Source organism: Canis aureus, chromosome 30 (assembly GCF_053574225.1).
Source record: "Canis aureus isolate CA01 chromosome 30, VMU_Caureus_v.1.0, whole genome shotgun sequence".
NCBI lineage: Eukaryota > Metazoa > Chordata > Mammalia > Carnivora > Canidae > Canis > Canis aureus.
Window position 1 is genome coordinate 30631698 of NC_135640.1, and position 15304 is coordinate 30647001.

The following is a 15304-nucleotide window of genomic DNA, read 5'->3' on the forward strand; positions in this document are numbered from 1 at the left end:
CAATATTTTTAATGAACATCTCAAGTGATTCTCATGAATAAATCATCCTGATAAATTCCCAGCCAGCCTTTCAGGAGGTTTCAAGGAATTTGTCTTTGCTTGGCTATGTGAAATGGCCCGGAGCTGCTTATCTGCCGTGGACAGGCATGTGCAGTGTCAGTCACAGGTGGCCTGTTTCCTTTTACTCTGGGTGACAGAGATAATTAAAGAAAAAACTTAGTTTGTGTTTTCCATTCCCCTGTGTTCTGTTTCTTTTCTCAGGACATACCTGAATAGAAAAGGAATAATAGGGATGTAGCCAGGCATCTCCCCAGAGGCAAAACCCACCAGAGCAGAACCATGAGTTTGTTTCCTACTCACTCCCCTTTTGCTTGTTTTCATTTCCTATCTCCTTTTAGACATCCCCAGAGAAAAATTCCCAGCCAAGTATTGGATCGTTATTTGTTTTTATTTTAAATATTAGTAATAATCAGGGCACCTGGGTGGCTCAGTGGTTGAGCAACTGCTTTCAGCTCAGGGCAAGATCCAGGGGTCCTAGGATGGAGTCCCACATGGGGCTCCCGGTGCATGGAGCCTGCTTCTCCCTCTGCCTGTGTCTCTGCCTCTCTTTCTCTGTCTGTCACGAATAAATAAATAAAACTTTAAATAAATAAATAAATAAATAAATAAATAAATAAATAAATATTGGTAATAATCAATATTCATGGAAGGCTTACTGTATGCTAGATTCTGTTCTGAACCCTTCACATGTACTATTTTATGTTTTATCACTGTACACAGTGAGAGGACTTACTATGCACTTTTCTAAGCACTTAGCACGTATTAATTCATTTAATTTTTACAGTGATCTTATGATGTGGGTATTGTGATATTTCATAAGAACACTGAAGCCAGGGAGTTTAAATAAATTGTTCACTGTCACATGGCTAATAAGCAGAATCAAGCTCCAAAGCCATGCTCTTAGCGACTTTGCTGAAATGCCTTTGATATGTCATTAATACTTGAAAGGGCTTCAGCTTATAAAGTGCCTGAGATCACTTTGTTATTTTCTTGAAGAACACATCAATAAAGAAAGGCTAGTTTTGCTGCTGTAACAAACCACCCCAAATCTCAATGCTTGTTAAGATCAGAGGCTTATTTCTTGCTCACAGGACACATCTCTCGCAGGTTGGTGGGTGTCTTGGATAGGCATCGTTCTCATTCACAGACGCAAGTTGACAGAGCCTTCATTATCTAGAATCCTGCCGACAGGGGAAGAGAAAGTGGTAAATCACGTGCCAGTTCCCAAAGACTTCCGCCAAATGCCATGCACTGGCTTCACAGTCTTCTCATTCTGTAAAGTCAGTTCCAAGCCACACCAAGCTTCTCGGTTCCTGAAGTACAATGCTACATACCCAGAAGCAAGAAATCCATAATTCACAGAACAGCATTAATGTCTTCCACAGAGAGCTTCTATTCCTCCTGACGCACATGAAGAAATTTGTAAAACATATTTTAATGTTTTTAAACACATTTCCCACAGTTTAGAAGATATGATGAACACAGAAGTAAAAAGGGTTTTTTTTTTAAGACTAACATAATTATACAACCATAGAATTAAAATAGCATAGTTTACTATTTTATTTTGATTATAAGAGTATAATTTAAAATAGTTCTGATACTGGGCAATTTTAAATATACAGCTTTCTAAGCAATTCATTCACTGTCAGTCTTCATGTGGTCGTAAATTGCTTGATATTTCTAATTTTTTCTCTTTCTCTTCTTTCCTCCTTATCGGCCTGGCCACTTTGTAATCTAATTGAGGGGACAGTTGTCATAAATATTAGTTTTATGGGATCCCTGGGTGGCGCAGCAGTTTAGCGCCTGCCTTCGGCCCAGGGCGTGATCCTGGAGTTCTGGGATCGAATCCCACATCAGGCTACCTGCATGGAGCCTGCTTCTCTCTCTGCCTGTGTCTCTGCCTCTCTCTCTCTGTATGTGTCTCTCATGAATAAATAAATAAAATCTTTAAAAAAAAGAAATAGTTTTACAAAGAAAACCCCTCAATACCAACTGATTTGGGAAAAAAGAAATGAGTTCTACTACCAAATTTCATTTTACTTATTTGAATGTGTATATTCAAAAGAGAAAATGAATCAACACAATAGTGTCTATGAGGGAGAAATGAGGAAGAAGAGGCATGCTTGACATAGTCACTCGGATATTTAATGGGCATGTTTATCAGACAGGGATGCTCCACTTCACAGACTTTCTGTTCCTACAGAAATCATCTTTGTATAGGTTCCAACCTATGTCAAGCTGGTATAAAATAATAGTACTTGCCTCATTCCATCATCAGACATCTCATACCTCCCATCCAGGGACTTCACCTTTCACATCTAGGGAAGATACTGGCAAGCCTATGTGGTGCCCAGGCATGTATATAATCTGGAAGTGTAGGGGCATCAATGTTTCTATTTGATCCAGAGAGATGAGAGTCAGGGGATATAGGCTTCCCATCTGCTCTGCAGATGGGATGTCCTAACAGTTAGACATCTTCTTGGTGAATGGTTCCATAGAATCAAGCACAAAGTTGTATTTAGCTGAGGTTGACTCAGTAACACATCCTGATTGGTACTATCCACACCTTCTCTGCTTCATCCTCTTGCCCCTCACTGCTGTTCCCTGAAAAAGAAGTAATGCATAAGCCATTTATCTGAAACTGTTTTCTGGAGAACGTAGACCAGAACGGTAGCTCAAAAAATTGTCTAAAATAATACCTGTTTTGAGAAATAATTCCCATGATAACATTTACTCTTTTAAAGTGTGCAATTTAGTGACTTTTGTATATGCAGATTTGTGCAACCTTTCCATTTCACGACTATCTGATTTCAGACATTTTCATCATCCTATCATCCCAAAAAGAAATCTCATAACCGAGGTGCCTGGATGGCTCAGTCAGTTAAGCATCAGCCTTTGGCTCAGGTCATGACCCCAGGGTCCTGGGATAGAGCCCAAGGTGGGGAGCGAGGGGAGGAGGTCTCAGCTCAGAGTCTGCTTCCCCCTCTCCTTTGCCAGCCTCTCTGCCTGCTTGTGTTCTTTCTATCGAAATAAATAAATAAATAAATAAATAAATAAATAAATAAATAAATATTAAATCTTTAAAATACACACACACACACAAATATTTTTTAAAAAGGAAATCTCATAACCATTAAAAGTCACTCCCCATTCACGGTCACTAATCTAAGTACCTGAATAGTTAAGTCATTCAGGGCATGTCACATAAATTTAATCATATAATATGTATCCTTTTGTGTCTGGCTTCTTTCTCTTAGTGTGTTTTCAAGTTTCCATGTTACAGCATGAGTTGATATTTCATTCCCTTTTATTGTCAATAGCATTCCATTGTAGGGATAGACCACGTTTGTTTATTCATTCATCAGTTTTGACAGATATTTAGGTTGTTTCCAATATTTGGCTACTATGAAAAATGCTGCCATGAACATTCATGTACTAATGATTTTAACATGTCAAAACTTGAGCTCCTAATTTTCTCCTACATCCCTATTCCTTTCCTGGTCTTTCCTATCTCATAAAATAGCATTGCCATCTAATTGCTCAGAACAAAAACTTAATTTCTTTCTTCATTATAATTCTTTCATCCCACCTGTCAGTTCCGTCTCCAAAATACACCTCAAATTCATGCACATTTCTCCTTTCCCATCTGCTATCACCTAGTCAGGTTGCCACCGTCTCTACTCAGGATTCCTGCCATAGCATCCTCACTGGGTCCCCTTCTCCCACATTCACTCTTCTTCCAAGGAATTTTCCTTAAACATCAACTAGTAGGACATTTTCAAAATAAGGTGTGTTTTACCCTAGTCAAAAAGCCTTTAGTGATTTCCTAGTGCTCTTAGGGAAACAAAATTCAAACTTCTTACGAGGTCTGATTCTTGTCAACCTTCTGACCTCACTTCATATTACTTTCCTCCCGTCCTGTCATCCAGCCACAATGGATCCTCATTGTGTGTCTTCCTCACTAGAATGCCCTGATGGGAGGCACTTTGTCTTATATGTGCCTGATTAACACATAGTTGGAACTCATTAGGATATCTTAATCTCTTCAGTGAAGGAATGAATAAGATGGTTGTTGGAGTGTGCCATCAAAGACCAGCATGCTATCAATAGGTGAAGGCTAAAAGGAAAAAGGTACTTAGGAGGAAGGAATATCACAGGCAAAGGCAGAGCAGGATTGTCTTGGTTTGTTTGGGGATCAGTGAGCTGATCCATTCAGATGAAGGACTGTACTATGCAGGGAATTAAGAAGAAAATTCTGGCAAATGAGTGTCAGTGTTAGAGAAGGGATAGCCTTATGTACTTGACAGGTGTGGGGATAGATAAAGAGCTGTTACTAGAGAATTTAATTGAAGAAATGATGTGATTAGACCTGCCTTCTTGTGAATGATAGGTTGCAGGAGAGAGCTATGGAGGGAGGGACAGCTATTAGTATTCCATTGAATTGTTTAATTCAAAAAATAATTGAGAATCTGAATTAAGCTGGTAGCAATAAAAATAGGGTAGGAAGACAGGGTTGAGTGACATTGTAGAGGAAAACTGTATAAGACTTATTTAGCAATGAATAAGATGTCACCATGAAGGAAAGAAAAGAACCCAAAGACTCACTCCTGGCACAGGGCAAATGCACATCTGGTTATGGCAATAGGGAAGTCAGGAGGAGGATGTTAATTTTGAGGCGTCACTTGTGCCAAGGAAGTGATATAGTCATACACCTCAGAGATATTGCAGATTCAGTTCCAGACCACCACAATACAGCAAATATTCCAGTAAGATGAGTCAAATGATTTTTTTTGGTTTCCCAGTGCATATAAAAATTACGTTTATACTATACTGCAGTCTGTTAAGTGTTTAATAGCATTTTGCCTACAAAAACAATGTACACACTCAATTAAAAAATATTTTATTGCTGAAAATTGCTGGAAAATGCATCATCAGAGATTTCTGCAAGTTGTAAGCATGATCACGGATCATCATAACAAATATAATGATTATGAAAAGATTTGAAATATGGTGAGGATTAGCAAAATGTGGCACAGGGACACAAAGTGAGAAAATACTATTGGAAAATTGGTGCTGATAGATTCACTCGACACAGGGCTGCCACCAACCTTCAACATATAAAAAAACCTATGTGAAGTGCAATAAGGTAAGGCATGCCTGTAATTAAATCTTGAAAATAAATAAGAATAGCTTAGAAAAAAAAAAGCTAAATGAAACAATTGTGCCTTTGACTTCCTTAAGGTAATACTTCAAATGTTGTGGGTAAATAAGATCCACCAAATGAGGGCACCTGGGTGGCTCAGCGGTTTAGCACCTGCCTTTGGCCCAGGGCGTGATCCTGGGGTCCTAGGATCGAGTCCCATATCGGGCTTCCCAAAAGAAGCCTGCTTCTCCCTCTATGTCTCTGCCTCTCTCTGTGTGTGTCTCTCATGAATAAATAAATAAACAAAATCTTAAGGGCAGCTCAGGTGGCTCAGCGGTTTAGCTACCGCCTTCAGCCCAGGGCCTGATCCTGGGGACCAGGGATCTAGTCCCATGTCCAGCTCCCTGTGTGGAGCCTGCCTCTCCCTCTGCCTGTGTCTCTGCCTCTGTGCGTGTGTGTGTGTGTGTGTCTCATGAATAAATAAATAAAATCTTTAAAAAAAGATCCCTCAGATAAAAGAAAGACAGAATAGAACATGTGGAACACCTGTTTCCAGGGGGATGAGGAACAAGGGAACTTGGAGATGTCAGTCAATAAGACTCAGAGAGTAGCAGAAAGCCAATATGTGCTATAATAAGTGGGAAAATTCGTGGTCAGAAAAGTCACTGGCACCTAATGCTGCAATAGAATCAAGGAGGACGAGGAATGAGACCACTTCGCTGAATTTGGCAAAAATAGTTACTAATGATCTCTGAGAAAAAATATTCAGTTAAAGGGTGAGAATTTGCACCATAAGTGATTAAGAATGGCAGCACTAATTTTATTTATTTATTTATTTATTTATTTATTTATTTATTTATTTTGGAGAGAGTGAGAACACATACATGATGTGGAGAGGGCAGCAGAGGGAGAAGAGAGATCTGCTCAGCATAGAGCCCCATATGGGGCTCAATCCCACCACCCGGAGATCACAACCTGAGCCGAAATCAAGAGTCAGATGCTTTACCAACTGAGCCACTCAGGCACTGCCCTGGCAGCACTAATTTTAAGAAGAACTAAAAAATGTAGACTATCCTTCACAGATGGTCATCAAGGCAGGGAAGAAAAATGATGAGAAAAGATAGCTTAAATGGTAGAAGGATCAAGCAGTAGTTTCTGCTATTTGTAGGGTCTTTTATATATATATGATGTAAGACATCTGAATGTTAGAAACATTAGTCCAACTCTTGCATTTTATACACACGGAAAATGAGATTCAGGAAAGAAAGTGTCATACCCTTGTTGCATTGTCTGTGCTGATCTGAGCTTAAAATCAAAAAGCCTTTGTCCTTTTCCATTACAGACTTGAATCCAACCAGTTTCTCAGAAAAAATTATTGGTTCCTTTTGTGCACCTTCCCTCCTGTAGTGGGCAGACCTAAGGTGGCCCCATGACCCCTGTCTCCGGATATTCACACCTTTGAGAAATACTTCTCCGGAGTGTGTGTGGGACCTGGGACTTGCACAAAATAGAATGAGTAGAATATAATAAATGTATAGAATATGATGAATAAAATGGATAGAATATGATGTTTTGTAATATAATGACAATGACAGGACGTCACTTCTGTGGTTATATTACAAAAGACTAACCTCTGTCTTGCCAAGAGATCTTGCTGGTTTGCGGGAAACCTAGTTCCATGTTGCAGAGACCCACATTGCAGGAAACAGGAATCCGCTTCCAGCCAGCAGCCAACAAAAGAGTCTAAGGCCCTCAGTCCAATGCTACAAGGCATTGAATTCTACCAACAACTATATGAATTTGGAATTGGATTCTTCTCTAATCGAGTCTTGAGATGAGAATGCAACCCCAGCAGACACCCTGGTTGCAGCTTTCGGATGAGACCCTGAAACACAGAAGCAACAAAGCTGTGCCCACAATCCTGTCCCAGAAGAACTGGGATAACTGTGTGCTGTTTCAAACCACTACTTGTGGTGATGCTGTTACACAGCAAGAGAACACTAAGATGCACCTCCCAACACACACGCACACAGATCCAGTCTGCCACTGTCCAATAGGCTCTGAAATATGTGCAAATCTGTTCACATTTCTCCACCTCCACCATAACCAGCCACCAACAGGCAGTATCTTTTTGCTCTTTTTTTAAAAAAAGATTTTATTTATTCATTCATGAGAGACAGAGAGAGAGAGAGAAAGAGGCAGAGATACAGGCAGAGGGAGAAGCAGGCTCCATGCAGGGAGCCTGACATGAGACTCAATCCCGGGTCTCCAGAATCATGCCCTGGGCTGAAGGCAGCGCTAAACCACTGAGCCACCCAGGCTGCCCATCTTTTTGCTCTTTACTCACTGCTTCAAACTTGAGGTGAGTTACTCTTCTGCACATTTCTTGGCATAAGAAAGAAAAGGCACAGGCCAGCTCACCCATTTGCTCCTAAATAACTGTCCTCTCACCTTTGTGCTGGGTTATCAAAACTGCTCCCATTGTCTCAGCAGTCCAGCACACAGCCAACCCTGGCCACTTTCTGTCTTTAAAGAATTCTATATTTCTCCTCTCCTCTGATGGTGATCTTTTTATTTTTCCAGGATTGTTATGATTTGTCCTCTTCTTAAAAAAAAAAAAAAAAGATCTTTTCAGGGCACCTGGGTGGCTCAGTTGGTTAAGCATATGATTTTTTTTTTTTTTTAAGATTTTATTCATTTATGAGAGAAAGCTCGAGTAAGAAAGCACAAGCAGAGGGAGCAGTGAGCCTGATATGGGACTCAATCAGGACTCTAAGATCATGACCTGAACCAAAAGCAGATGCATAACTGACTAAGCCACCCAAGCACCCTAAGTGTTCAACTCTTCGGCTTAGGTCATGATTTCCAGGTCATGAGATGGAACCCCCCTATCAGGCTCTACACTGAGTGTGGAGCCTGCTTGATTCTCTCTCCCTCTCCCTCAGCCCCTGACTGGTTCGCACACCCACTCTCTTTTTCACTCTCTTTTTCTTAAAAAAAAAAAAAAAAAAACTCTATCATTTCTAGGGATATGGAGGAGTAGGAGGTAGGCATCTGTGTGTAGTCTGTCATTTTGATACAAAACCCCTTCCAGAATAATTTTTACTGTATTATGCTGCCTCCCCCAAAATCCATTTGTAGATATTTTTCTTGGAACTGAATTTTGGCAGGGACTTTTTCATAATGGTTCCTGCAAGCACTATGCAGCCACTACAAATTATATTTATGAAGAATATTTAATGACATTGCCAAATCCTCACACAACAATGATAACTAATAACACGGTACAAAACCTGTATATTGAGTCTTCCTCCTAGTTGAAACAAAATTTAAAACCATATGATGTCCACAAGAATGATATCCACAGAGAAATAGAAAGGGGGGCTGAGAACAGATCTTGGAAAAGCATATGAGACTGAGAGGAGATGCAGAGAGAGGGAAAGCTGATGTAGAAAGGGGTGGGGGGGGGGTAACTAAACAAGGCTATGGACATCTTGGAAGGCTTCCTGAAGTAGGATACAAGTAAGCTGATTCTTAAAGAACTAGAATGGGGCCTGAGCAGAAGGGACCCAAGAGAATTGAACAAAGGAACAACAGATCAAGGGAACAATGGAAGAAAGAGGAACATGAGAAAAGCGCTAAAATGTTAAGCATTGAGACACTGGCATCATAGAACCTGACCCACAAAAGGGCCCAATAATAATTTTTAAAATATATTAATAAACTGGTGCTAATTTACTAATTGGTAAAGGAAAAAAGAAATTATTCTGAATATAATCAATATTATAGCATTTCAATAGCAGCCGGGTGATACTAACGCTGAACTCTCTTAGGAGCCTGTCCTAGAGCCCACGGCCCTCTGCAGACAGAGCAGTTATCACAGACCCCACGCACAGGAGCCACACAGCACTGGGCAGTCTTCAGTCAATGAGCTGTCCTCACAAGTCAGCTAACTTTGAACTAGCCCTGATCTCCTTGTCCCTGTATCTCCATAGGCATCATATAGATTGTAGGACCAGAAAATGTTAGCTCTCCAAAAGCAATCCATAAATCCTTATTAAATACCTTTACTTTAACTCACCTAGCTTTCTGAGTCTCTGATCCATCTGTTAAAGAAGAGGTTGTCCTAGAACAATTGTCATGATATTGCCCCTTGCTATCCCTTCTCCTATTTTTCTCCATTCCTCAGCTAGTGAACAACATAGCATTGGGCTTTAGCCAGGACTGAAAGATAACTGTTGGCTCATTTAGTCTAAAAATATCCAATTTCCCCAGTTTCCCAAGAGGAGATACAAGCTAATTTAAAATACAACAGGGTACCTGGCTGGCTCAGTCAGTAGAGAATGGGACTCTTGATCTTGGGTCGTGAGTTTGAGCTCCACATCGGATGTAGAGATTCCTTTAAAAATAAAAATTAATAAAAATAAATTAATTAATTAAAATTAAAATTAAAAACAACAGATTATCAGAGTTCCTAAATGTCCCAAACAGTAAGCCCTAGGCTACCTTGCAGTGATTGGTCTTGTGACTCTGCATTCTTTCATATGAATCAACAGAACACTCTTGCAGTGCACACAACTACATCAAAACTGTAAGAATTTTCTTACACCAGGCTTGACACCTTCCATAAAATTGAAGTTTGACAGAAAAATTTGGACACTTCAAAACCAGCATCAAATAAGTAAAGATTTTTTCTAAAGAACCCTTAAAAGATTAAAAAAAAAAAAAGGTTTGGTTTACAATTCAAAAGAAAAATAATCATTAAATGTATTTAATCATACAGTAAACAAATATTGATTCAGCATTCTTTGTGTACAAAGTACTTTCCTAATCACTGTTAGGAATATCAAGATTAAAAAGTACAGTCACAATCTCAAAGAAATTTGTGAATGGGATGGAAAGGGGGCAGGGAATGAAGGAGATAGATCAAAATTCTGTTAATATGTAAGAACACCAAGTAGCATTAGAAAATTCACTCGTCTAAGTTGAAAGTGGGGGTGGATGCAAGTCAGATTAGTGACTTGAAATTCATGAAAATCGTTTGCAGACAGGGCAATGAAGGATGGCATGATGATACCTGTGATGTAAATAAAGATAAAATATCACTTCTATAAACTAGAGTAACACAAGTAGCAAGTCCAGAAAAACTTGATCTTTGAAATAATACTAATAGTTGGCTTAATGAACCCACAGAGGAATAGAGTATTACTATGAAGCCTGAAGAAGCAAGCTGTCTTCGGAGGTCTAACAGAAAACTGAAACATCTCCTTACCAATAAAACCATACTTACTTTTCACTAGTCCCAGGCAAGTTGCCCAAATGTTTTTGAGATATAGGCTGTTTTCATCTTTTCTTTGCTGAGCACTCTCTCATGGCATGGATAGAAAAGAGAACTGTTCCTACACAAAGAATCTGAGCACTGGATTAATATATTATAGCTTTTTGAGATGTCTTCCAAAAACCTATAAAATTCAGATTATTCCCTAAAGCAAGGAAGTAGAAATATCACTATTTCATTCGGCAGGAAGAAAGGTAGAGATAGAAGTAAAAAGGGGAAAAAAAGCTGAAATTGTGATCATTTGTCAAGATGAAGACCTGGATTTTCTTCTTTCTTTCTTTCTTTCTTCTTTCTTTCTTTCTTTCTTTCTTTCTTTCTTTCTTTCTTTCTTTCTTTCTTTCGATATATTTATTTAGAGAGAGAGAGCAGGGGAAGGGCAAGGAGAAAGAGAGAGAATCTGAAGCCGACTCCCTGCTGAGCCTGAAGCCAGATACAGGGCTCTAAATCACAACCCCAAGATCATGAACTGAGCTGAGGGATCCCTGGGTGGCGCAGCAGTTTGGCGCCTGCCTTTGGCCCAGGGCGCGATCCTGGAGACTCGGGATCGAATCCCACATCGGGCTCCCGGTGCATGGAGCCTGCTTCTCCCTCTGCCTATGTCTCTGCCTCTCTCTCTCTCTCTCTCTCTCTCTCTGTGACTATCATAAAAAAAAAAAAAAAAAATGAACTGAGCTGAAACCAAGAGTCAGACACTTAACTGACTGAGCCACCCAGATGCTCCTGGAGTTTTTAATTTTTAATAATTATGATTTTACCTTCCCAACACAAACACCTTCTGGCTGTATTTGGAGCATCAGTAGAGTTCCCATAGACCCAAGAAGTCTTTCTGACAGACTCATTATTACTAATATTAAAATGGACCCCAATAACAATTAAAAAATGGTTATTTATTGAACACACTATAATGTCTGTCACTCCTCTAAGTAGTTGGTATGCATTATTTCTTCTAATACTCACAAAATCCCTGTAAGGTACCTACTAGTACTATTCTCGCAGTGCAGTCAAGGACATTAAGGAATACAGAGGTGAGATAATTTGCCCAGGGTCCCATAGCTCTTAACCATCAGAGCCAGGAGTTGAACCCAAGTATTCTAAAGGAATGATAAAAAGAAGTGATGGGATAAATAAGAGTCTAAAAATATATATATTTTAGAACAAAATCAAGGTTAAAATTTGAGTTGGGTCACATGAATCTGTATTTTGTATTCTGACTTTATTGAACTTTTTAGCAATAAACAGTGGTTTAGCAAGAAGGAATAGAAGATGGGGATTGGTGAATCCCCTATGTCTGAATTCTAGTGACAAAGAAAGGAGTTAAGGATGGCAAGAGATGCTGAGCTACCTCAAAAAAGCCTAATTAAATTGAAACAAAACAGATGAACACAGAGGGAGGGAAGGAAAAATAAAATAAGATGAAAATTGAGAGGGACGTGAACCATAAGAAATGCTGAACTCTAGGAAATAAACTGAGGGTTACTGGAGGGAAGGTAGGTGGGGGGAAAGGGATAATGGGATGATGGGCATTAAGGAGGCACTTGATGTAATGACCACTGGGTGTTATGTGCAACTGATGAATCCCTAAATTCTACCTCTGAAACTAATTTTTAAAAGTCTAATTAAGTTGAGTAACAGTGGTATCTAGATAAAACTGGATTGACATGTAAGTACATAGGGAAGAGGAAAATAGCCTTCTTTCATTGTGCAACTTTCATAGTAGAAGAACTTGCTTAATACTGCAAATGACTAATAATGTCATCATTGGGAAAGCAAAATGGCACAACTCTCATGCAGGATTATTTGGCACTTTCTCGCACAATTTCACATGCATTAACTTTTTGACTCAGGGATTTCCTTCTAAGTATCCATCCCAATGATGGGATGACAAAAAATTAGAAATGACTTATGCACAAAGCAATTCACTGCATCATTACTTGTAATGTAAAATATTGGAAACAACCCACATATCTACCAACAGTAGACTGCTTGAATAAACTATGCTTCATCCATATAATTTGGTAGCAAGCAACTTAAAGAATATGGGGTAACAGCTCTATGTTCTCATAGGGAGTTGTATCCAAAATTTACTAAGGAAAAAAGATCACTGCAGAGTATTGTCATTATGCTACATTTTGAGTAAGAAATGGGGATTTACAAGGAATTTATCCATATTTGCTTACAATTTGAATTAGAAATATCAGAAAGAAATTCATTACATATTTTTCTCTTTAAAAAATAGTTCCTGGCTCCATCTACTAAAAATGTCTACAATGACAGATCAGTAGCAATGAGGACACATAGTATCCAGACTATGTGCTCTTAGCACCATTTTGTATCAAAAAGAAAGAAATTCTAAAGAAAATGACATTCCGGGTCCAGAACAGGAAATGTACAAAATGAGCCTGAGACATCAGTCCCACAGGGAAGGAGTAGGAAGCAAAGGAGGGTGGAGAGGAAAGAAAAAAGGAAGCTGGAGTTGTTACACACTGACTTCCTTGTATCATTCCAATCTGTTCATGCAAGAGTTCAACAGCTCCCCGCAGTTCCAGGGGAAAGAAAGCAAGCACTCAGTCCCAGAGATTATAGGGACTGGTGTATGGCAACATGCAGAGAGACATGAGGACATCTGCTATTTAAAGTTAAATGATTCTTAAAATTTGTTTTAAAATACTTAAGCCAAGAAAAATGAGGGAAGATAAGCAATATAATATAGGCAAGTGTTGATCATTGTTAAAGCTATGATGGGTACAAGAATTTAAGAGTGTATATATTATTAGTCTCTAGTTTTCTGTAAGTTTTATATTTTTCATAATAAAATTTAATAAAAAATAATGGCACTAACCACTGTTATATTTTATTTATTATTACAAGAATCCGTTGACTTCTGAGAGTTCCATCTCTTTCATTTGCCTTAAGTAGTGAGACTTCACAAATATTCCTCAGCTTATTCCCCTCACCATTAATAAAGTAACAGATGAAAATTACATAATTCTACATTTTTATGCTACACACAGGATTTGAATCTGATTGAAACAGTACTTTTATTCTGACTCGACCTAAATATCTAACTCCTATTAAAATATTTAAGCTAAGAGAAATATAAAGAGAGTGTACTTAAGAGGAAAAAAAAAGAGAGAGAGGTACATTTATTTATGTTTATAATGTAGGAGAGGAAAGTAACAAAACATTTCAGAAAGAAATTTAGAATGTCAGACACCAAAAGGAGAACTCTGTAATTCATTAATAATTTTTATTTTTTTAATTAATTAATTAATTTATTTTTTATTGGTGTTCAATTTACCAACATACAGAATAACCCCCAGTGCCCGTCACCCAATCACTTCCACCCCCCGCCCTCCTCCCCTTCTACCACCCCTAGTTCGTTTCCCAGAATTAGCGGTCTTTACGTTCTGTCTCCCTTTCTGATATTTCCCACACATTTCTTCTCCCTTCCCTTATATTCCCTTTCACTATTATTTATATTCCCCACATGAATGAGAACATATAATGTTTGTCCTTCTGCAATTGACTTACTTCACTCAGCATAATACCCTCCAGTTCCATCCACGTTGAAGCAAATGGTGGGTATTTGTCGTTTCTAATGGCTGAGGAATATTCCATTGTATACATAAACCACATCTTCTTTATCCATTCATCTTTCGATGGACACCGAGGCTCCTTCCGCAGTTTGGCTATTGTGGACATTGCTGCTATAAACATCGGGGTGCAGGTGTCATGGCATTTCATTGCATCTGTATCTTTGGGGTAAATCCCCAACAGTGCAATTGCTGGGTCGTAGGGCAGGTCTATTTTTAACTGTTTGAGGAACCTCCACACAGTTTTCCAGAGTGGCTGCACCAGTTCACATTCCCACCAACAGTGTAAGAGTGTTCCCTTTTCTCCGCATCCTCTCCAACATTTGTTGTTTCCTGCCTTGTTAATTTTCCCCATTCTCACTGGTGTGAGGTGGTATCTCATTGTGGTTTTGATTTGTATTTCCCTGAAGGCAAGTGATGCAGAGCATTTTCTCATGTGCTTGTTGGCCATGTCTATGTCTTCCTCTGTGAGATTTCTCTTCATGCCTTTTGCCCATTTCATGATTGGATTGTTTTTCTTTGGTGTTGAGTTTAATAAGTTCTTTAAAGATCTTGGAAACTAGCCCTTTATCTGATACGTCATTTGCAAATATCTTCTCCCATTCTGTAGGTTGTCTTTGAGTTTTGTTGACTGTATCCTTTGCTGTGCAAAAGCTTCTTATCTTGATGAAGTCCCAATAGTTCATTTTTGCTTTTGTTTCTTTTGCCTTCGTGGATGTATCTTGCAAGAAGTTACTGTGGCCGAGTTCAAAAAGGGTGTTGCCTGTGTTCTTCTCTAGGATTTTGATGGAATCTTGTCTCACATTTAGATCTTTCATCCATTTTGAGTTTATCTTTGTGTATGGTGAAAGAGAGTGGTCTAGTTTCATTCTTCTGCATGTGGATGTCCAATTTTCCCAGCACCATCTATTGAAGAGACAGTCTTTATTCCAGTGGATAGTCTTTCCTCCTTTATCGAATATTAGTTGACCATAAAGTTCAGGGTCCACTTCTGGGTTCTCTATTCTGTTCCACTGATCTATGTGTCTGTTTTTGTGCCAGTACCACACTGTCTTGATGACCACAGCTTTGTAGTACAACCTGAAATCTGGCATTGTGATGCCCCCAGATACGGTTTTCTTTTTTAAAATTCCCCTGGCTATTCGGGGTCTTTTCTGATTCCACACAAAT

General features: G+C 39.0%; 1 protein-coding gene across 1 annotated transcript in view; it reads right to left on the reverse strand.

Moving 5' to 3' along the window:
* Nucleotides 1-1668: 1668 nt before the first annotated feature.
* Nucleotides 1669-15304, reverse strand: part of KRTAP11-1 (keratin associated protein 11-1) — a 98289-nt gene continuing 84653 nt past the window's right edge. The window contains exons 3-4 of the mRNA XM_077878960.1: nt 9524-9602; nt 1669-2664 (exon numbers count right to left, since the gene is read on the reverse strand). Coding sequence (XP_077735086.1) covers nt 2652-2664; nt 9524-9602 — 92 coding nt within the window. The 3' untranslated portion in view covers nt 1669-2651. The remainder of the gene's footprint in view (nt 2665-9523; nt 9603-15304) is intronic.